The sequence below is a fragment of the Colletotrichum acutatum genome, assembly GCF_030867785.1.
Source record: "Colletotrichum acutatum strain CBS 112980 chromosome Unknown BDZ83scaffold_89, whole genome shotgun sequence".
In the NCBI taxonomy this organism is placed as follows: domain Eukaryota; kingdom Fungi; phylum Ascomycota; class Sordariomycetes; order Glomerellales; family Glomerellaceae; genus Colletotrichum; species Colletotrichum acutatum.
The window spans coordinates 154,481-175,856 of record NW_026849083.1 but is presented as its reverse complement, the minus strand read 5'-3'; the positions used below and the strand labels follow the sequence as shown (position 1 = coordinate 175,856).

The window sequence follows — 21,376 nt, the reverse complement described above, 5'->3', positions numbered from 1 at the left end:
AGTCCCATGCGGCTGGGAGGTTCCAAGACTGTCTGTTCGAGATCCCGGCCCGATCGTCTGATATCAGAGACAGAAGAACCACAGTCTAGGCCGACTTTCCGACAAGACAGTTCGCGATGAAGCACCGCCACTTGATAGCTTAAAACTACCATGCACCAATGAGGCACGCACGGGTCCCGTCTGTCGGGTACGGGTACGACATCTCTACCCGGACTAGCCCCTTCGAACTTTCCGAGGTCGCATCCCGGTGCTCAATCTCAATATTGTGCTTACACTCGCTGGCCTGAAAAAGGTAGCAAGCATCAGGATGGCCGTCACGGTACGGAAGAAGCACCATGCTTGTCGACAAAGGTGTGCCGGTGTCACTGTCAGCACTTAAACACACAAACAAGAATGTTTACAGACAAAGCTGACTACAGCTAATCTGGGAACAACTTCTCAACGGTTATTCGTGAAGATATCAGCTTAATCTTATCACAACCCCTGAGCAACTTAACTTCCAGGATCCTACCAGACGCTCAGTGGTCTGAGTCCGAGTCCTTGGGACCAGGATTTCAAACTCTCTCATCGCCTATGCCAGAATCGGCGGTACATCCTTACACACCCAAAGCTACCGCCTCCCATATCAGTTCAGCCTTGGACTGTCCATGTGGTATCAAAGAACGTTGTTCCGCACTGATCCACGCGGCAGCAACCAATGAAACAAGCAAGAGGTGAGTGTGTACGACAGCAAAGCACCCGCCGAGCCGCAGGCAAGCAGGGCTCGCAGCACGGCGACGGTGGTCAACAACTCGCCCCCGAGGACCCGACTGCCCTTGATCGCCCGAACTATGATACTCTTTGAGGCTCAAGATTCTGCAGTCTGCGGTGGGGCGTAAGCCGTTATGTACCTCGCCAATGTGGGATGCATATGCCAGCGCACGGCAAGCCGGGCCTCGAGCTTGGTTGCCACCTTGGGATGCGAAGCAAGCACCGACAGGGCATGTGCTGCCCAAGATACTAAAGCAGGGCGAGCACCTGCAGTTCTCGTTTCTCTGCTTTCTTCGTCTTCAGCTTGTCAACACTCTCGATATTCTTTGCAAGTTTCGTGCGGCATTGGTCTTGAGCACGATTGCCCAAGATGGCTTACCGACAACAACATGAGAGCGTCCTCTCGACGTCGTCTTACTCTTCGACGGCGTACGATCCGGCCGCCGCTTCGTATACTGCCATCAAGGAGCCGAAGGAACATGACCAGCGAGGGATCTCCGACCCCATGCTCGTCGACGAGTCGGACAGCATCCCAGAATGGAAACCCTCCAAGCACCAGATGGTCATCATCACGACGTTGTCCATCATGTCGTTCGTCATTGCCTTGGATGCGAACGTGATTGTCACGTCCTTGAGTGTAAGTTGGTCTTGGTGGCGACAGCTTTTGACAGCTCAATACTGACAGGGGTTTCCCATGCAGTCCATCATCCAAGATATCGGGGGAACATCTACGCAAGCTTTCTGGGTTGGCACGTCCTACCTGATTTCTTGCGCAGTAGCAATGCCTTTCTTGGCCTCCCTGAGTGACATCTTTGGCCGACCCATCATTCTGATTGGCAGCTTGGCATTCTTCACCGTTGGGACTATCCTTTGCTGCGTTTCCAACGGCATCGGGCTGCTTCTCGGAGGTCGCGTTATTCAGGGTATCGGTGCCGGCGGCATGTATGTGCTCAGTTTGGTCGTCTTTACCGACATTGTGCCACTCCGCCATCGCCCCAAGTACTACGGTATCATGTGAGTAACGATCTTTCCTGCGCACGCAAACATGACTGACATCACCCTCAGTCAGATGGCATGGGCTATCGGATCACTCACCGGCCCCATCATTGGTGGTGCTGTTGCCGAGCACACTACCTGGAGATGGATTTTCTACCTAAACTTCCCCATCTGCGGTTACTCGCTGCTCGCCATCCCCATCCTGTTGACCTTGAAGCCTCCTACGGCGACCTTCACCGAGAAGCTCAAGCGCGTCGATTGGCTTGGAGGTTTCCTGTTCATTGGCTCCATGGTGACATTCCTCGTTGGTATCTCATGGGGCGGCAACGACTTCCCCTGGCGTAGCGCGCAGACCTTAGTGCCCGTCTTCATAGGTGCTGCCGGTTTGACAGTGACTCTGTTCTACGAGCACAGCTATGCGAGGTACCCGTTCTTGAAGAAGATTCTCTTCACCGATCGTAGCGCCATCACGGTTTACGTCCTCGGCCTCCTTCAGGGTTTCATTGTACGTGCATCACACAAAAACGTCTCCGATGATCGTTGGCTAACCCCTCGCAGCTCTATGGCCAGCTGTACTACATCCCCTTTTACTTCCTGTCCGTCTCGCAGTACAGCCCTACCATGGCCGGTGTGGCCATGCTACCCGTCACCCTTCTCCTGCTCCCGGGCTCCATCATCTCCGGCATCCTCGTCTCCCGCTTCAACGCGTACCGCTGGTCCATCTGGATTGGCTGGGCCCTGATGTCCATCGCCTCCGGCCTCCTCATCTACTGGGATGTGGACACCTCTCTGCCTGTGCACATCGTTACCCTCGCCATCGGTGGTATCGGCCACGGCTTCGTCCTCAATGCCCAGACTTTCGTCACTGGCGCCATCGTCGAGCCCGAGAACTCCGGTCACGCCGCGGCCATGTACCTCTTCCTGCGCATGCTCGGCTGCGCCATCGGCGTCAACGTTGGTTCCACCACGTTCCAGAACGTCATGGCTATGAAGCTCGAGCGTAAGGGTATTGCGCAGGACATTGCTCAGCGCGCTGAGGAGTATCTTCTCGTCATCAAGGGCCTGGCAGACGGCACTTTCAAGGATGCTGTCCTGGAGTCGTATGCGTTCGGCTTCAAGGGCGTCCACGGTGTGTACGTCTCGCTGGCGGTGATTGCCTTCTTCGCAAGCTTTATGATTCGTCACTATGATCTGAACAAGATCCACGAGACGGCGCATACGTTGCACCAGAACCGGGTGTCAAGGATGTTTGATACCCGCAAGAGCGCGAGCCAGGGACAGCCTCAGCCTATTCCCTCGTCGCCTGGTGATAGTTCTTAGACTATCTCCGGAGTACGACCATTGAGCTGCGTGAGTGTTATCAGACGCTCAACAACGGGGGTTCCTTGTATGACATAGGATGGGAGTATGGATGGATAAGTACGGATACTTGAGGTCGGGAATACGGATACACGGACACACTTAGCACTGAGCATGGAGTTGCGGTATCATAGACACAGGGTATGCTGATGGAGATGGAAGGGAAATGTCATGGGTCATTAGGTCTTTTATACGGATAATCTAGCATCATTCATTTATTGCATATCAATTCATCGCCGGTCGGCTGCGTCTTGTTCGTGACGATTGTTTATCACGTCTTGAGCATCTGGCTGCTTCAGATCCACATGATGTTTTTGCATATTACGTATTCTTAGAGATACTTCAACCCCTAAGTGTTCTATAACAAGATGTAGATGACTCATAGTTACATGTGGCTGTCCTAAATCTATACGATTGCTGGCGGCCGAGCTATAAAGATGCCGACTACCTCGAGGAATATTAAAACGACGATCTCACATATTCATAGAATTTATACAAATAATACCGGTATGCGTGGCAAGAGCTTAGTATAACAACAAAAAACCCCGCCTTCCGAGATCCATATCCGGAGCAGTCCATGCTTCGAGGAACATGACTAAAATCCTACTGCCGGACTGTTCTCTTCCCCGCCCTACGGATACAGAAAGTAAGGCGGAAGAAAGGGACTGGTACATGCATGAGTCGGGGGTGATTGAGTTATTCACATCCTGGCCGGGGTTGTAGTGCGTTTGATGAGCTACTCAAACTTTATTGCGTGTTCCCCACGTCCATCATCATGGATTCACCCGAACGCGCCGGTGTCCGTCCGCCGTAGTCGGGGTAAAACTTCAATTACCTGTCTCGCTAGGTAGTTTTCTCCGTAGATGTGGTTGCCTTTTTTGTGTCGCTTTAGTATCGTCGCATGGTCATTTGAGGTGGTGATATCTCACTTGAGGCACACATCATTGGGCTATTCAGTCGCTACCTACCTTACCTAAGACTCATCACAGTAGCTACGACGATGCGAATCCATTCACTCTTTCATATAGCCGTGCCTCTGTTGGCAACCGCAGATTCCGCCCCAGACGGCCCAATAGTCGACCTGAAATATGCCAAATACCAAGGAACTTTCAACTCGACCTTGAACCTCAATATATTCAGAGGGTAAGCTCGCTCAAAACACATTACCTCAAACAACAACTTCCTTCATGATCTAACGTCACCCCAGAATCCGCTACGCAGCCCCTCCAACAGGCGACCTCCGCTGGAAACTGCCCCAAGACCCAACATCCAACGACACCCTCACCCCAGCCACAGCAAACCCGCCGCGATGTCCATGGGCCCGCCGCTCCCTCCAGTACCCCAAAACAGCAGCCGAAGAAGCCGCCCTCCAAAACTTCGCCTTCGCCGGCGACGAAGATTGTCTCTTTCTCAATGTCTTTGCCCCAGCCGGCGTCGCGGCCCTGCCGAAACCTCTGCCTGTGGTGGTATGGATCCACGGAGGGGGTTATAACCTCGACTCAGCGTCCTCGTTTGACTTTTCCTCGCAAATTGTGACGAATAACAATAGCTATGTGGCGGTCGTGATACAGTACCGTCTTGGGGCGTTTGGGTTCCTTTCGTCGGAGGAGCTTGTTAAAGGCGGCGGGGTCACGAATGCTGGGTTGTGGGATATGATTCACGCGTTAAAGTGGGTGAAGACGCATGTGGACAAGTTCGGAGGGGATCCGAGGAGGGTGACGGTAGCGGGACAGTCTGCTGGTGCGGGAGGGGCGTTGTTGTTGGCTGCGAGTGATGAGGCTGTTGGGTTGTTTGACGGTGTTATTGCGAGTAGTCCGTACTTGACTACTCTGCCGTACGTTTGGCCCCGACCCCTTTATGTTATCCAGGTGTATGTGTAGATCAGAACTGACATTCGACAACAGCAAACACGACGGCGATAGACCGACGAGAGCATACAAAAGCCTAGCAGAGCGCATAGGCTGCTCTTCAAACGCCACATCCTCATCCTTACTCTCCTGCCTGCAGAACGCAGACTCCCTCACGCTCCAAAATGCAAGCGACTGGGTAAGTACCCAAGGCCGCTACGGCCAATGGGAATGGCGGCCCGTCATCGACGGCAAACTCGTCAGAGATACCCTCACGCAGGAGTTGTCTCAGGGGAAAGCAGACGTCAACGGGCGGCGGGTTCTCACTAGCAACGTCGCGGATGAAGGACCGTATTTCACATGGCAGAACATTACCTCCCAGGCACACTTTGTCTCGTTCCTGCAGAGTAACTACCCCGCGCTCTCAGAGGGCAACGTAACAGAAATCCTCGCCACCTACGCGCAGAAACACGAGGCATTCCTGATGGCCAACTCGAAGGATGCGAATAATACGGACCCAGGCTTCAGCACCAACGGCCTCGAATCACCGTACGCAACGACAGTATCGGACTACGCTACGGGCTGGCAGCAGGTCGCCAACAACTTCTACGCCGAAGCGACGTTTATATGCGCCTCGCACTGGCTTGCGAATGCATATGCCGCTAAGGACGGGGCGAGAGCGTGGCGGTATCAGTATAGTGTTCCGCCGGCGTACCACGGCGTCGACATCGGGTCCGGATCGGCTGTTGATGTGTTGCTTGCGCCGGTTGATACGCCTGGAACGGCGGTGACGATGCCTTTGCGGCTGGCGCTGCAGAATTCTTGGGGGCAATTCATCACGCGTGGAGAGGACTTGGTGCTTGGTGGGAGCGGAGGAAACTCGACGGTATGGGCGCAGTGGAAGGAGGGCGGGAGAGGAGCTGCGAGTATGTTGAATGCGAATATGACTGGTGGGGTGCCGGTTGGTAAGGTGTCTTCGTTTGATGGGATGGTTAGTTTGAACATTACTAGCTATACGCCTGGGGATGCCGGGAGTCCGCCACTGCAGACTGTGTTGAAGGTTGTTGATGGAGATAGGTGGGAGGATGGACGGGGAGACAGGTGTAGGTTGTTGGCGGATTTGAGTCCCTGGCTAGCTGATTGATTCTCGACGGCAAAGAGTTGATCCAATCTCTAGAGTTTTTGCTGTTTCGAATCAATGAGACAGTAGATTATGATCCTTTTGATATAGGCACAAAAGTTTGCTCATTGTGTCAACACCAAATGATCCTCACCAGCAAGGTCTCTAATCAGCGTAATGGGCATGATAACGACTGAAATCCATTCAACGACCCCTCATGACTTTCTCGATCCTATTCTTGATCAATTGAATGCAACAGTTGTTCTTCAAATAGCCGTCTCTTAATGACTTGTCATAGTTGACGAGTGAGAGTTTCGTCGCCGTTGCGATTGTCCAGTTTCGGTGGATTGCCTGATTAGGCATAGCGCCGGGCCTCTCCTCGGCATCTTGGCCCCGCGAATTCAGCCGTCGATTCTGTATTTAAAGTGTTGCTTGCCCATGACAGAATTTCGCATTTATGAACTCATGTTGCGCAATCACAGTCCCTTTCTGTCTGCTCTGAAAGGAACCAAAGGCTTGCGCTGACTCTTTAATCACGATGGCTCAGACTGAGGGGTTGTGATCGAATGGAGTCTTTCCAAGCCGGACCGAGGTAGCCATAGTCAACGGCCAGAATATAGTGGCCAGATGTGAGAAAGTATCTGGATGATTTGGATCTTCCCGCTGTATTTTAAGTGTCAATTTTGAACCAGCTCCGCGTTATGACTACATCAACTCTTGATCAATACGAGGATGGCAACACGCTTGATAGTAGCGGTAGAGCGATAAGCCTAGTGCCTTAGTGCCGGCGTGCCGACCTCCCCGCTCCGAGGTTCGGCGAAGCGTTCCTTATCTCCCGTCCCCTCCACCTGCGCGTATCTCCCCTCACTTGCAAGTTGCCAGACCAAGACTTCGGGGACAACGACTGCAAGCAAAAGCCAAAGCGGTCAGAAATCATCAATCGCACTGTCGAATTCGTCTCATTTTGAGGAACTGAATATCATGGATTCGTCACCGAGGCGGCTGTCAATGAGCAGCAGACACGGCGTAAGTCGCGAAGCGGCCAAGACCATTTCGGCGTGAGTCTCCGAGACCCCTTCCAGCCCCCGTGCCCGTCCGCGCACCCGGTCTCGATTACTTCGGGAGCACCACATTGTGTGAGCCTGGACCGTCGAGACCCATTGTTTCCATCTGATTTCCAGGCCTTGCATGCATTGAGTTATCGATTGTAAGTCGCTGACGAATTTGGGTATCCGGCAGATGTCTTACGTGCAGGCGGAAGAAGGTAAAGTGCTCCGGCGAGGCGCCGTGCACGTATTGCAGCAAACGAGATCTGGAGTGTCAGTTCCCCGAGCCGGGGAAGAAGCGGGTCTACTCTGTGACGTGAGTTCAGTGATGCTCCAAAGTGTACGTCTATGCACATGTGCATGTGCATGCTGACGATTTTGGACAGGAGGATACAGGATCTCCAGGACAGGCTCGCCCGGTACGAAGGTCAGGGGTTCAGCCTCGGTCCGGCGCTATGTTGGTGACGTTGTATCCATATCTTTCCTTTCGCAGTATTGACAAAATTGTAGCACGAGACAGTGAGACTATCAGAGTACAACCCACTCAAGCAGCGTCGCCAGACCGGCCGCCAACGAGGGCAACGGCGCAGACGCCTACGGATAACGCGACGCAGGTGAATGCTGCTTCCACGCTTTTGGGTCTAGCGCTAGATCAACTCACGTCTCCGACACCGACCAATCCAACATCTGGAGGCCATGGAAACAACCATGTTGCATCTTCTCCAGGCTCTGGTGAGTCCAAGGCTTGTCGAACATGCTTCCGAACGAATGTTGACAGATCTCACCAGCCATTGCGGCCGACTCGTCGCTGAGTTCAAGTCACACTTTTGGCTCACGCCTGCAAAACCTGTTGGAACATCCACGTTTAGGCCGTCGAGAACCAATGCAACCACCCGCCCGCTCTCTATCCCAGACAACGACCCTTAAACCCCTCGACGATGGTCCCACAGGCGCTGGAGGCATCGCCCTTCCCTCAGAAGAGGAAGCTCGCCGACTCTTCGAGAGCATGACCTTCTTCATCGGGTACACGCAGCACCACATCGACACGCGGGAATTCTCGGACCGCCTCGCCTTCTTCTACGCGAACCTGGGTGATACGTCACAGGCGATATCACAGGCGCAGATGCCGTGGTACCTCGAGATGCTGCTCGTCTTTGCCATTGGGAAACTTTTCTCGGGCGGCTTCGACGAGGAGGAGAAGGGCGGGAGTTTGCCCGTTCCTGGGGCAAGCATGTTTGCGCACGTGCAGGCTCGGTTGCCGAGCTTGAGCGAGCTGTATGGGCTGGGCAAGCTGGGGATCGAAATTCATGCTTTGGCGGCGGTGTATTTGCAGAATGCGAATCGGAAAGAGGAGGCATATCTATATGTGAGTTGCCCCTGTCTTTCTCGGCATTGTTGCGAGGGTGCTAAACTGCGTAGATCAGTTCAGCCCTTCGACTGGCCACGACGCATGGGTATCATCGCAAGTCGGGGACGCAACACTTGTTGCAATCGGAAAAGGTGCATCTGAACCGTCTCTGGTGGACTGTGTATATGCAAGAGAGGTGAGGAACAAGACGCCGAAGGATTGATGAAGGATGGGCTAACGTGGGGTGCAGACGACTTGCAGCAGCAACTGGCAACCCTGCTGGGATTCTAGACGATGTCATTGAAATCGATATGCCGACGGATTCCCCAGGTTTCCCACCAGCGCTTCCTCTGCGAACCAATATCAAGATCGCAAAGGTTACCGGAAGGATCCTATCAAGTAAGAGGGCTGCCGTGTTCGAAGAAGACGTTTGAAGCTAATTCTGTCAGCGATCTACGGGCCAGGGAACCATCCAGAGGAAACGTTTGTGCCGAACGTGCAAGAAATTGTCCAGTCATTGTACTGGATTGCCAAGGAGATCCCGGGCGAGTTCTCGTCCAAGCTGTCTGATATGCCGTCCATGGAAGGAGATGTGTCTCTGAGAACATCGGCGTATCTCCACATGATGCTATATCAGGTAGGTTATTACTACAGCAATGTGCCTCGACATCGCTAATGACTTGTACAGGCGATTCTCTTGACGATACGGCCTGTGATGCTCCACGTCTCGAAACTGATCTTTGACGAGGAAAGTGGAGGAAGTCTAAGCCTGGGGTCATCGCCGCTCGGGAGATTGAGTCGAACGTGTTCAGAAGCGGCCCGTCGACTGTTGGAGGTCCTGATGCTATTACGGAAGAGGAATATCTTAAGTACGTCGAAGCGATTCCCGATGCACAAAATCTCTTCTAGAATCTCGACTAACCAATGACCGCGTTACAGCAACTTTTGGCTTCTTCGATCTCGACGCCATCTTTTCAGCTGCTTTCATCATGATCCTGACGATGACGATCGACTCGACCTGCGAGGAGAGCCAGAAATTGGCACCAAGCCCAGGCTTATCAGAAGCACTGGAGATACTCGATTACCTGGTGGGCCGCGGCAATGAGTTCGCGCTCCAGCGGGCTCGAGAAGTCAGGCGAATGCGAGACCATCTGTCGACGTTTCTGGACATTCCCAAGAACAGCCCAAGCGAGTTTTGTTCCCATCCCCCAGTGGCTACAGGATCGGGGCCCAGCGGTGGGCAGCAGTCGCCTGCAACGATGGCGGCGTCTACGTCTTCAGAGGAAAAAGGTGGCGGTGAGGATGCCAGAGCACGTCAGCAGAACTTCCGAGATATGACGGTGCGGGGTTCGGTCGAGAGAGGAGGCCTGACACCGTCGGGAAGTAGCAGGGCGAGCCAACTGGGATCGAGGAGTCTGCTGGACTCGAGTTTGTGGAACGATATCTCGTATCTTTGGATGCAGCCCGCCCCAGGGGCCGAAGATGCGCAGGCGTTTGAGCAAGCGGAAGGGATGGCTGATTTGTTGCCCGAGGATGCGTATAATTGGAATTCGATCTATCGCAACCAGGATTTAGCCCTAACGGGACAAGATCTGGGGGATTTTGGAGAGTTGGAGAGACACATTCTAGGGTTTGGCGGATAGAAGCTCGGGATTTGTTGTAGTGATAATGATACCTAGTATAAGATGAGTCAACAAGAGTCAAGGGGGTTTCATTGTGCTTGAAAGAAGATACCAAAAGTCTGGAGCAGCGTCATGTCTTTTCTTGGCTGCGTTGTTGAGCGTCAAGAGCAAGCTGCAAGACTCATCACTGCGCTGGATGAGTCATCCTTTGATTTACCTGCCAGGCAACCACATCGATTTATGCTTAACTGGGAGCCTGGGCAGCCAGACGAAGCCACTGGCGAATCAAAGGTCAAGAATGCGAGAAATATCTATGAAAGAGGGAGAGATGAAGTTGAAAGAGCAAAATGCGAGAGGGCGCGTTACAAAGCAGGTGACGTGCAGTAGGTAGGTACCTTATGAGAGGTCGCACAACTGCTGGAAGGTGCGACCAACGGCGCCGAATGCCTTGGATTGTCCTTGCTGATTGGCTTGTGACTGCTCCAGTCCGCGCTTTTTAGGGTGCTTGTTCGCCGGAAAGCTGCCGTAATGCATCATTAGGTTTGGTGCCTCCAGACTTCCCGGCCATGGAAGCTGCTTCCAATTGGCAACGGCGACCACAGTGACATTCAACATCGACAAGAAGCTTGGCCATCACTCACCTGCCCTCCCGCCGGAAGCATGGGAGCAACTCCAAGCTGCAGCGCACCTTCCACTGATGATTTGGGAGTCGGGCGATCTTCGGGTCTCCAGCCACCAGCCACAATTATCAGTGGATACCTAAGGTGATAAGGTATACAAGCCACATGAACAAGTGGCTTGCACCATGTGGCTCATGCTTCCCAGGCAAATTGGGTTCAAACTCTATTGTCGACAAAAGCAGTCGTTTTTGCCCTTTTTGCATAACCAAGGCAATTCAGCAATCGAGCAATCCTTGAGCAATCCATCGGCTTGCTTATATCAGGTTAAAACAGACTCTCGGGAGCGGCTATTTGACGCCATTTGAGCTTAATCCATCGTCGTCTTGACTTTGACAGGAAGGCATCCAGCTGGCGCACTAACGTACATCTTCAACCGTCTGAATCAATCTCACTTTCACCCATAGACAGCGTGACCAACACTCGACTCAAGACAAGAACGTCTTATCTGCCGATCAGACTCACTGGGAGAGGGAACGGAAAAGCAAAGACCGCCAATCCACCCACTCAGTCCCTTGGCGGAGATGGCGACTCGCAAGTTTCGCCACTACGCCTCACTCTGTCTAATTATACAAATTGACACTGGGCAGTGAGTTCACACAGAACGAAAGCGAATTACATCACTGCCATCGTGCCACGCAGACCACTCACTATTACACAGTATCCGTACGGACACACACCGAGTCCGCTGCCCCTGTGCCCCTGAATGACATACGGTACCTCGCCTCCGAAGACTGGAGCCACGATGGACCAGAATGTGTTTGGTCTGCTCTCTCGGAATCAACCGGCCAAAGTCACATTCGGCACGGGAGCCATGTTTGCTTGCGGGTGGCTGTTTTTTTTTCATGCTCTTTGGTTTTTTATGTTCTGCCCTAGACTGGAGATCCGGTTCATCGCGCCGACGTTTGGCTCGGAACTGTCGCAGATTTATCGCTGCTGACATCTGTCCCCAGCAGGGTTACTTCAACACCTCGATGCGACTGTCTTGGCAATGAAGCTAAAATGCTCTGGCCAATTTCATCGATCCAGCATCGTGCCGGCGTCAACAGCGCGAAAAGACATGCAGGAAGTTTATCATAGTACGGCGAGATCAAGTGATTATCTGATCACTCACAGGACCATTCGGCGGAAACTCTCAAAAACAATCTACAGAGCTTGGCCAACCAAGAAATATTGCGCAATCGTTATTATATTCCAGGCACCTTTGCAGCCGGCCCAGAAAAGCTGATCTCTTGGGCTGTTTGACCGTTGGACGGTTCAACGGACAGTCGTTGGAGGCTCACTCATGCCCATGCAGCGCATCTCGGCCAGAGTCCACAGCCCACACCGCGTCGCCGAATATCTCCTTTCGAATCTCTTCATATTGGGAGTTTGTCCGGCTGGGCGCGCCATGATCCATCAATCATCAGCCCGGGAGGCCAACCAAACAAGCCAAAAACATGCAAGACCAACACTCATCCCGAACCGACAGTCTTCCATCGATAATGAGCGCGGGCTGAAGAGTCGCACCCGACGTGGGGCCATCCCGTTGAGCGAGCTTTGAGATGAAGGGGTGCAGCGAATACGCAGCTTGGCAACGCAACGTCCAGGGCCCCCGACGGTGCCCACATCACGCGCAAAAAATATGCCAATTGTGGTCTTTGGCTCCTCAAATTCCCTTTTGACCATGCCAACTCCAACGGTCACCCAGTGTCGAGCACATCCCGCCCGGGCTTGGCCCCAGCAGAAAAGATCACAGGTCATCTCAATCACCCAAATGTCCAAGAAAGCCAATACTCGTTGGCCTTTATTCGCGGCGACGGACCCATGAGTTTAAACTGATAAAGAAGGTGAGCGTCCTGCAACTCCTGGGGCCGCTTAGGACTGCGGACGGGTCTGCTCTTACGGTTTCTAGCTAGTCTCTCTACTCCGAACGGATACTCAGATACTAGCACGACTAGTAACGGAGCGGCGTAGCACTTGAGAAGCGAAGCAGGCCCGCCGTCTTTCAATCTTCTTAAGACGTGCCAAGACGTTGCCAAGACGCGTACGTGGGGAGCCTCAACCGTCGTTCTCGTCACTGACTGGATCCGGACCTTATTTCTCCATCCTCCGTCCAACATCCCATCCACTTCTTTGCCAGAATGGGCCAAGCAGGCGGAGATGAACCGTGGAGGGGGTGGGATGCGACGATACTTGGCTCATAAACAAGCTCCCACTATGCTGACGACGACATCGAGATAGCCGTTGGCGTATTTCGTCTTTGCAGACTCGCAGGATACTGGGCAGGCCACAGAAGCACATCATATTCCTGTTCGACAACGGTGAACTTATCCGACATGGTGCGGGCGGTGCGGGATGAGAAACAAGATGACCATGATGGATCTCTAGTTCCTGGATATTTTCTGCTCTCCCCTTGGCTTCCACTTGGCAACCCTTTGCCTTTTCATCCCAACCCCTGATTCCCTGGTCTCCCGGCCTCAAGCCCAGTGCTGTTCATTGCTCCAATCTGCAAACCCCTCGTCCTCGCAGTCGCCATGCTCTGCTTGGCTATCCCCATCTGATCATTCTGGTGATGATCAATAAGCGCAAGCCCCCCCCCCCCCACTGTCGTCCCTAATCACCCCGACTCATCCAACTCATCCCAGAACCCCGTCGAGGAATCCTTCGTTGCACGGTTGCACCGTTTCCCCCCCCCCCCCCGTCGGGTGCTCTCCAGCAAACATGGAGGCGCAGACGAACCGGCTTGTATCCGATCTTGGATTAAAAAGAGCTCCCTTCCCCCCAGCCTTAGCCGGCTTTTGAGGAAGCTTGGCGACTCAGATCTGGCTCCTTCATCCGCTTGCTTCTCACTCTCCTGTCGTGATTTTCCAAGTCTCGACATAGTCACTCTTTTGAACCTCCCAAAGCAAAGCAAAACCCCTCATATCAAAGTCCATAATGAAGTCCGTCCTCTTCTTCGCGACCGCCGTCGCGGCCGCCGGCCCTTACCTCGCCTGGACCGCCGACTCGTTCACCAAGCACGAGATCGACAACAAGAAACCGTACCACTACACCAAGGCCGTTCTCTACGACGGCTTTGAAGCAGCCATCGAGCTCACTAAGGATGATGCCCTCGTCGACTGGTACCGTAGCCGTATCGATGACCTCGTCGTCCAGTCCAACGGCAGCATCCTGAACTGGAAGCCCACCACCTACTCCCTGGACGAGTACCGCATCGGCAACAACATCCTCTGGTGGTACGAGCGCACCGGCGAGGAGAAGTACAAAACCGCTGCCAGAACCATCCGCGACCAGCTTGTCGAGCGCCACCCCCGTACCGACGAGGGCGGCTTCTTCCACCGCAGCCCCGACTACGACTACCAGATGTGGCTCGACGGCATCTTCATGGCCGACACCTTCTACGCAAAGTGGACCTCCCTGTTCGACAAGGACAACACTACCGCCTGGAACGACATTGTCAACCAGTTCGAGGTCATTGACAAGCACACCCGCAACTACACCACCGGTCTCCTCTACCACGGCTTCGACGAGAAGATGGAGGCCGTCTGGGCCAACCAGATCACCGGCGCCTCCCCGCTCACCTGGTCCCGTGCCGTCGGCTGGTACGCCGTCGCCCTCCTCGAGGTCCTTGAGCTCCTGCCCCGCGGCCACCCCGGCGTCACCACCCTCTCCCGCTTCTTCGTCACCCTCGCCGAGGGCCTGAAGAACGCCCAGGACAGCACCACTGGTGGATGGTGGCTCATCATGGACAGCCCTTACGTCGGCCGCCCCAAGAACTACATCGAGTCCTCCGCCTCCGCCCTCTTCGTCTTCTCCTGGCTCAAGGGCATCCGCCTCGGCCTCCTCCCCGAGCGCCGCTTCTTCCCCGCCGCCGCCAAGGGCTACCAGGAGCTCACCACCTTTGTCGTTGAGAACGCCAACGGCACCGTCAACTGGAACGGAACCGTCGAGGTCGGCTCCCTCAAGAGCAACGCCAGCTTCGAGTACTACACTTCCGTCCCCATCGCCATGAACGACTACAAGGGCGTCGGCCCCTGGATGTTCGCCTCCTACGAGTGGGAGACCTTCAACCAGACCTCCACCGGTGGCAGCCGTCCCCGCGGCCCCGGTCGCGGTGGTCCCCGTGGCCCCGCGGTCCCCGCACCTTCAACCGCCGCTACCACTTTTGAGTATAGATGGAGGTGTTTCTAGGAGAACCTAAAGACGTGACGGAAGCATACGGCCGATGAGATCAAAGAGTCATGGCCCTCAAGCGTGTACATGAATTAAACTTAATTTCTTAATCCCTCCTCTGGGGGCGTCTGTACATTTTTTTTTCTCCCTCATTTACATGGACATAGATTCGTTTCTCCTTGATAATCTGTTGATCGTCTTCGTAATGCGTGATGTTCTATCTGCTTGTCGTGTACTTATTTTGACACTCGCCAAGGCAAGTTCTTCAAAGCATCGTCGATTCTGCAGTCATGTTAGCCAAGTTCCCCAAGTATCTCTCCTCATAAACTCACCTTCTCAACCCCTCGGCCACGATGTGCTCCTCTTGTGTATACACCAACCGAAACCACCCCGGCGCAAGACAATGCTCCTCTCCCGGGTGCAAAAATACACCCCTCTCAACAAACCTCTCCGCCAACGCAAACTCCCTCTCACGATCCGACTCGTACTCTCCCTCCTCCTCCTCCTCCTCCGGCGGCGGCAACCACGGCGACAAGTCAATATACACAAACAACCCAGCGTTCGCCTCCACGTATCCAACCCCCATCTCCCGCAACCTCCCCGTCACAAATTCATACGCGCCCGCGATAGCCCGCCTCGAACTGGCAATAAACTCATCATGCCACACCCGATCCTCAAACATGGCAGCCGCAATCGCGACAGACGGTCCAGCGGGACTATGAAACCTCACCACGCTCGAAAACGCCTCCTGCAGCGCCGCGTTCCTCGACACCAGCGCGCCTAGCCGCAATCCCGACGACGCAAAGTCCTTGGCCAGGCCGTACTCCACGTGCACCAAGTCCGGATCGATGATGCCCGCCGGATCAATAGACAGCACCGACGTGAACCCGGGCATCTCCTCGCAAGACCTGAACACGGAAAGCCCATACACCTCGTCACTAACAAGATGAATCTTATGCCTTCCACAAAACCGCAAAATCGCCACAAGCGTCTCGCGGGGGTAACACCGTCCCAGCGGATTACTAGGATTCACAATCATCACCGCCCTCACCCTCAACCCCCTCCCCATCTCCCTCCGCACCGCAGCCTCCATCTCCTCAACCACCACATCCGGCAGGAAACACGTCTCGGGCGTGGTATCGGCATACACAACCTCCACGCCCATCTCGTTCCTGAAATCGAGCTCGAACCGCCCATACACCGGCCTCGGCACCAACACCCCCTCACCAGGCGACGCAAGCGCAAACGCGAGAATACACTGCACGGCCGTCGCCCCCGCCGCGACCCTCACATGCTCCACCTCAAGCGGCGCATAGGGACTGAACGTGGCATTCAAATGCCCCGCCATCGCGGCGCGGAGACGGGCGCCGCCGGCGGTGCTGTAGCTGTACCCGAACACATCGGGCGTGAGGGGGACCGTGGCGGCGAAGTCCGCGACGGCAGGTTGCATCAGGGCGTTGCTCGCGCTGCCGAACGAGATGAGGCCCGAGGGGTTGGAGGAGGCCGAGTAGGTCTGGACGGGGGCGAAGCGCCACGGCCGGTGGAGGGCCGAGGCGGTTTTTGCGGCGCGGGGGGAGAGCATTGCGCCTTTGGGGGATGTGGTGCAGGTCATTCGTGCTGTGTGGGTGTTTGCGTAAGTGTTGTTTTGGAGGCAAATCCTTGTTGATGGTAGGCTATCTTGGTCGGAGGTCCGAATGAGTGACCTAAGTTTGCTATTTCAAGAAAGGGTTGTAGAGACTCGGACTTGCTGATGTAGTCGCGAGGGCGCATCGGAGGAACAGATGCCGGCCGACCGGTATCCGGCGCGGGGAACCTGGAGAAGGGTGTTTGCGCACCTCTGCGGCCTCTCAGGTTCCATCCATGATCGGCCGGGGGTCCCACTGTTGGGCGCTGATGTGTTTCGTTTCAACTTGCGCAAAAGCGCTCAATTCCCACTCTGAAGCGATGCGTTTGCGCACTGAGCTGTTCGTAGATTAATTCGAAATTCAGAACTTGCAGGCGGGTTCATAAGCTTAATGGGGGACACGACCTAACATCGGCGGTACTGGGAGTCGATATTGCACGGATTTCCGGGCCGGCGATTGATGCTCAGACCCGGCCCCGCAGACGGTCTCGGCTCCGGCGTTCGGTCGATAGCCCCGGTGTGCTACCTACTCAAGGCCCCTTGAAATTTCCCATGTCTTGACGCCGTCTTGCTTATCAAGCGGCTATTAGGACTCGACTCCTTTTCTCCTTATACCCCCCCCCCCTTCGATAGTGACTAGATTGTGCTACACCCTTCAATGAGATTAGTAATAATAGAAAAGGGTTAATTGAGAATTTGCCCACACTACCTACCTATGTTAATACCCAGAGTATTAACTCATGGAGAGCGCAAGTAGCATACCATCTTCGTTGGCAAGCAATCTTTTTAACATGACTATAGCATAACCATTGTAATCCTTGATAGCCAAATCCGTTTGAGACTCTGCCTTCGTCGGCTGGAGAAAAGTCCAGAAGTATTGTGTTCAGCCGGATGTTATATTTTCAAACTCTTCGATACCGGAAAATACACTCCAGACGAAAATTCTGGCGCAGAGAGGATGATCCCACACTACACCAACTCATAGAATCGAAATCATCTAAAAATGCTAGAGTTAGTCTGATACTGCAGCAGCCATGAATACACGCAGTCTTTCTAAATGTCGGTACCTATTAAACTCGCAAACATCAGGAAAAAGCAACCTAATTCAGCGCCCAAAGACTCGACGGAATGTATTCACCGCCAACAGTAGTGGAGAGGCCGCAGATGGAACCTCCTAATTGATCCATTGGCACTTCTTGTTAAGTCAAGTCGGCGGGACTGGCTGGTCATTTGGTTTGGAAACACCCTCTAGCTGGTGTTGGACAGACATGTGAGACTGATAGACAGGACACGCTGAAGATAATGACAAGACGGAGTCTGACCACCATCGTTATTTGCTTCGAGGAAGCTTCTTGCATGAAAGATCCTGCCTTCACCTTTGTATTCTCAGACCTACATATACCTGTCATGTCTATTTCTGATGCTTATGTATTAGAAGCACAAGAAGAAGAACGGGACGACACTGAAAACCTGATTTTTATTGTTCAACGGACGATACCGAAGATACAACATCATCTCAAGGACAAGAAACAGCCAGACGTCTCAAGAGAGACACGCGAATCTCTCACAGACCAGGGACATGACAACACCTAGCCAAGGGGAGGAAAGGCATGGCAGTTTAAGACGACAAGAAGTTGGCAAACCAGCTGGGCCCTACAACCATGGCTGAGAAGTTCCCAAACAACACCCAAAGTGGCCACAAGACAACGAAGCGGCCAGACGCCTGATGTGGAAATGACAACAAACAGCCACACAACATGCTGACAACGGGGCCGTCAACTAGGCTTATGCCTGCGCACTAGTGTCGGGAGCGCAGATTAAGCCACGATGGCATATGCAGCCCTAATCCCAGTGGCCCATTAGCAGACGGCATTAATGGGAATCCGGCAGGATTGCCTCAAAGGACCCAAAGGTCAAGCGTTGGCTGACGGGTCCAACGTGTTTGTTGTCACCAGCGCGCTGGCTGAACAGTTTTCCGAGCGTGATATCTAGCACGTGTTGATACAACCTGGTCTGAGCAAATAACTGGTTGCTCCCACACAAGGACTACATCGTATTATCCGTCCAGCCGGATCTCTTCGGGCCAAGTACTCACCGTTTGTTGTCCTCCAACTCTGCTAGGCTCAGTTCGAAGGCATCATACGCACAGATTATCGCAGAAGAAACCAGCCTGGCCTCACCAGCCGTAACGGAAGGACGAAAAACAAGCTGAAGGGCAGCGGAGATGCAGCGCATGAGTCGCAGGGACCGATGATGGCTGGGGCTCAATAGGCGGGCGGGAGGCGGGAGTGGATGCAAGATGGACATGGGGTTAGCGGAGCGAATGGGGGTCTGAGGTTGAGACGAACAAGAGTGGTTGACTTGCGAATCTGACGTGCATGGGGATGAGCGATCTGTGGGCGGCCAGAACCGGGATGGAGAGGTATTTTGGTATCATCGTTGGTGCCATCGAGGGGTTGGCAGGCGGCAGTGGTACAGGATCAACGTGATACCAGCCTGGCGGCGCACAGTGGCTGGATCTACCCAGCTGCGCGGTAGAGGCCATTTCAAAGGCCCAAAATCCCGCTCTGGTCATTGTGGATGGCACAAAGTGCCTGATGTTTGGAATGAGTGCTCCCATACATGTTGTCGAGGTGTACCTCGTGTGCGAAGTGTGTGAACTTGAACTAGGCAAGCCGATGTAGATTCCAACGCAACAATCTTTCGAAGGGTTGCAGGATGTACTATCCGGAGCATCAAGACCGAATAGGCCAGCCGTTGTAGTTGGCACCTCGTACGGGGAAACGACGGCGGCTACTTGCTGGTAGCGGATGAACACAAGATCGTGAAGGTTTTCGTGCGGCGCTGAATGGGTACGAGCGAGTTGTACACGATGCAGCGAGTGCAGATGGAATGCAACCCATCCGGCGCGCGGGTAGACGACCTGACCGTTTTGCGGTGTGGAATTCGGGTGGCATTCGGGGAACGGTCTGCCGACCTTGTCTAGACAGGTTTGAGGACGACGGCCGGGCTGGCGGTACCTCGAAAGCTGGTGCAGGAGACGAGTGGCAGGAAGGACTCAATTTGGTAGTCGACTATTGGCCCCCCCTGGAGACGGGAGTTGTTGATGGAGATTGGAGAGGGATGTGGTGTAGCAGACGGTGTGGGTTGAGGCTGGTTGAAGCTCGCTGGGTTGGCCAAGAGGGGCCGATTGGGGCCCTGTGATGCGTTGGCATGGCGTGCCTGCTTTCGTGGACGACGCAGATTGGACGGTGGGCGAGCAGGGGGGCGCTGCGCTGTATGGCAGTGTCTCGAGCAGCGGGCAAGCCGTGAGGGAGTCGGGATTGGGCCTCTCTGTTGGGTGTATTGGAGCATGTAAAACAGCAGGACCAAAGGCTATGCATGCCAACTCATCAACGCGGCCGGAAGAAGAGGTGACTTCTCTTTTCCCGAGTTGTTTTACTGCTTCCACTCTCCTTGCCTTCCCCTCCCTGGTGCTTGTTTGCGCTGCTGTCGCTGCGTTGACTGGCCCGTCGGTGTGCGTAGTGATTTGTCCGACGTTTTGTTGGGGCGACACGAGAGACGCTGATGAGGTGGACGGCATGGCATGGGCAGTCGCTGTAACGGGACTCATGTTGCAGACCGCTTCTCTTCTTGGGTTTACCATCGCTGACGGGACAGATATGCCGCGACAAAGGTCTCTCGGTGGGCAAAGAGCAAAAGTCGGCGGCAAGTGTCCGGCGGCGGGCAGCGGGCGGCGGTGTTCTCTGCACTGCTGTAGGGCAATGCTTGATGCATGCTCGGTATCGCGGGCGAATGGTTGGGCAGTACGTATTCTTCAAGTGACAGCTGTGTCCGACGTGGTACGCCGAGCAAGGACGCACGAGGGCGGCTGCTCGTGTCGTGGAACAGGCAATAAGGCGAACGAAGATTGACTCAATCGGGTCTCGTCTTGTTGTGCGTGCGTGTGCGCGTGCGCAGTGTTGCGAACCTGTGCCTGTGTATGGAATATCGCAGGCCTCAAGAGCGAGGGTTACCGACGCAGCCCGGCCAGAAGAAGTTTGTGCTGAGGTGTTGAAACCTCGAAGTAGAGTAGCGAGTGACTAGTTGGAGCTGAGGCAGGGGGAGATGACGATGCCAAAGTCAATCAGAAGCAATGTCATGCAGCGGCCGTGGTTGGCTGTCTTTGTTGGTCTGGCGATCCCAGTCTTGATTGAATCTTGAGCTCCAGCTCGATCTAAGGACTTTTATTGGTATTCCTGGCAGCATCAGCCGAAGCTGAGAACATCGGACTAGATGGCTAGGTAGTCCTAGACTCGTAGGTAGGCACTGGCCTGTTGCTTTTATTGGATGTGGTTCGCGTGGCAATGGAAAGAAACAAAAACAATAGCAACGAGTGATACTCGGTAGCGTACTGATGACCGTGTGAAAGACTGGCGGCGAAAACGACAACGGGGATGGCTTCATCCAAGCAAGCTAGACAGTAGGGACGGGGGGTGTGTGTGTTTGGGTGTGTGTTGGCGGGCAACGTCTTTTTCGTCCAATGTTTCAACCCTTTGAATGTCCCACCTGCACCTGCACCTGCACCGTCTCTGATAGACTGATTGAAGCTGGTGCCTCTTTCCCACTCTCATGGATCGCATTTGCATTTTGTGTGAGGTGGCAGGTGGGAGAGGCGTGCCCCGTCCGTTCCTTCTAGCTTTGTTTGGTTTAGTTGCATCCCTCCTCCGTGTTTCCTTCCTTCCTTCTTTTCCCCTCCAGCCTTTTCCCCCACGCCTGCCCGCCTCGACACTTTTTAGATACATGTGCGACGAATATTGATGGAAAGAACGAGGCAGATAGATGGTCGGTAC

At 54.2% G+C, this 21,376-nt stretch overlaps 7 protein-coding genes across 7 annotated transcripts; 5 read left to right on the top strand and 2 right to left on the bottom strand.

Moving 5' to 3' along the window:
* Positions 1–1,120: 1,120 nt before the first annotated feature.
* Positions 1,121–3,066, top strand: BDZ83DRAFT_584437 (major facilitator superfamily transporter; the record flags this gene model as incomplete). The annotated part of the gene is made up of 4 exons (XM_060505759.1): positions 1,121–1,387; positions 1,451–1,764; positions 1,816–2,251; positions 2,305–3,066. The coding sequence occupies 4 exons, from the start codon at positions 1,121–1,123 to the stop codon at positions 3,064–3,066; spliced, it is 1,779 nt and encodes a 592-aa protein (XP_060361918.1).
* A 630-nt stretch (positions 3,067–3,696) lies between these two features.
* BDZ83DRAFT_654469 (carboxylesterase) lies at positions 3,697–6,219 on the top strand (the record flags this gene model as incomplete). The annotated part of the gene is made up of 5 exons (XM_060510720.1): positions 3,697–3,751; positions 4,134–4,248; positions 4,313–4,939; positions 4,986–5,943; positions 6,184–6,219. 5 exons carry the CDS (start codon positions 3,697–3,699, stop codon positions 6,217–6,219), a joined length of 1,791 nt encoding a protein of 596 aa, XP_060361917.1.
* Positions 6,220–7,552: 1,333 nt separating this feature from the next.
* On the top strand, positions 7,553–10,551 carry BDZ83DRAFT_630923 (uncharacterized protein). Its single transcript, XM_060508867.1, has 7 exons — positions 7,553–8,484; positions 8,538–8,662; positions 8,717–8,865; positions 8,916–9,103; positions 9,155–9,335; positions 9,406–10,137; positions 10,197–10,551. The coding sequence occupies exons 1-6, from the start codon at positions 8,002–8,004 to the stop codon at positions 10,107–10,109; spliced, it is 1,830 nt and encodes a 609-aa protein (XP_060361916.1). The 5' UTR covers positions 7,553–8,001; the 3' UTR covers positions 10,110–10,137; positions 10,197–10,551.
* BDZ83DRAFT_444405 (uncharacterized protein) lies at positions 10,050–10,658 on the top strand. Its single transcript, XM_060503134.1, has 2 exons — positions 10,050–10,146; positions 10,201–10,658. Exons 1-2 carry the CDS (start codon positions 10,135–10,137, stop codon positions 10,477–10,479), a joined length of 291 nt encoding a protein of 96 aa, XP_060361915.1. The 5' UTR covers positions 10,050–10,134; the 3' UTR covers positions 10,480–10,658.
* Positions 10,659–13,684: 3,026 nt separating this feature from the next.
* BDZ83DRAFT_721854 (glycosyl hydrolase) lies at positions 13,685–14,948 on the top strand (the record flags this gene model as incomplete). The annotated part of the gene is made up of 2 exons (XM_060512416.1): positions 13,685–14,831; positions 14,923–14,948. 2 exons carry the CDS (start codon positions 13,685–13,687, stop codon positions 14,946–14,948), a joined length of 1,173 nt encoding a protein of 390 aa, XP_060361914.1.
* Positions 14,949–15,248: 300 nt separating this feature from the next.
* On the bottom strand, positions 15,249–16,502 carry BDZ83DRAFT_584319 (1-aminocyclopropane-1-carboxylate synthase; the record flags this gene model as incomplete). Its single annotated transcript, XM_060505746.1, has 1 exon — positions 15,249–16,502. The coding sequence occupies one exon, from the start codon at positions 16,500–16,502 to the stop codon at positions 15,249–15,251; it is 1,254 nt and encodes a 417-aa protein (XP_060361913.1).
* Positions 16,503–18,386: 1,884 nt separating this feature from the next.
* BDZ83DRAFT_784998 (uncharacterized protein) lies at positions 18,387–20,157 on the bottom strand (the record flags this gene model as incomplete). The annotated part of the gene is made up of 3 exons (XM_060515622.1): positions 18,387–19,526; positions 19,565–19,814; positions 19,987–20,157. 3 exons carry the CDS (start codon positions 20,155–20,157, stop codon positions 18,856–18,858), a joined length of 1,092 nt encoding a protein of 363 aa, XP_060361912.1. The 3' UTR covers positions 18,387–18,855.
* Positions 20,158–21,376: the final 1,219 nt, after the last annotated feature.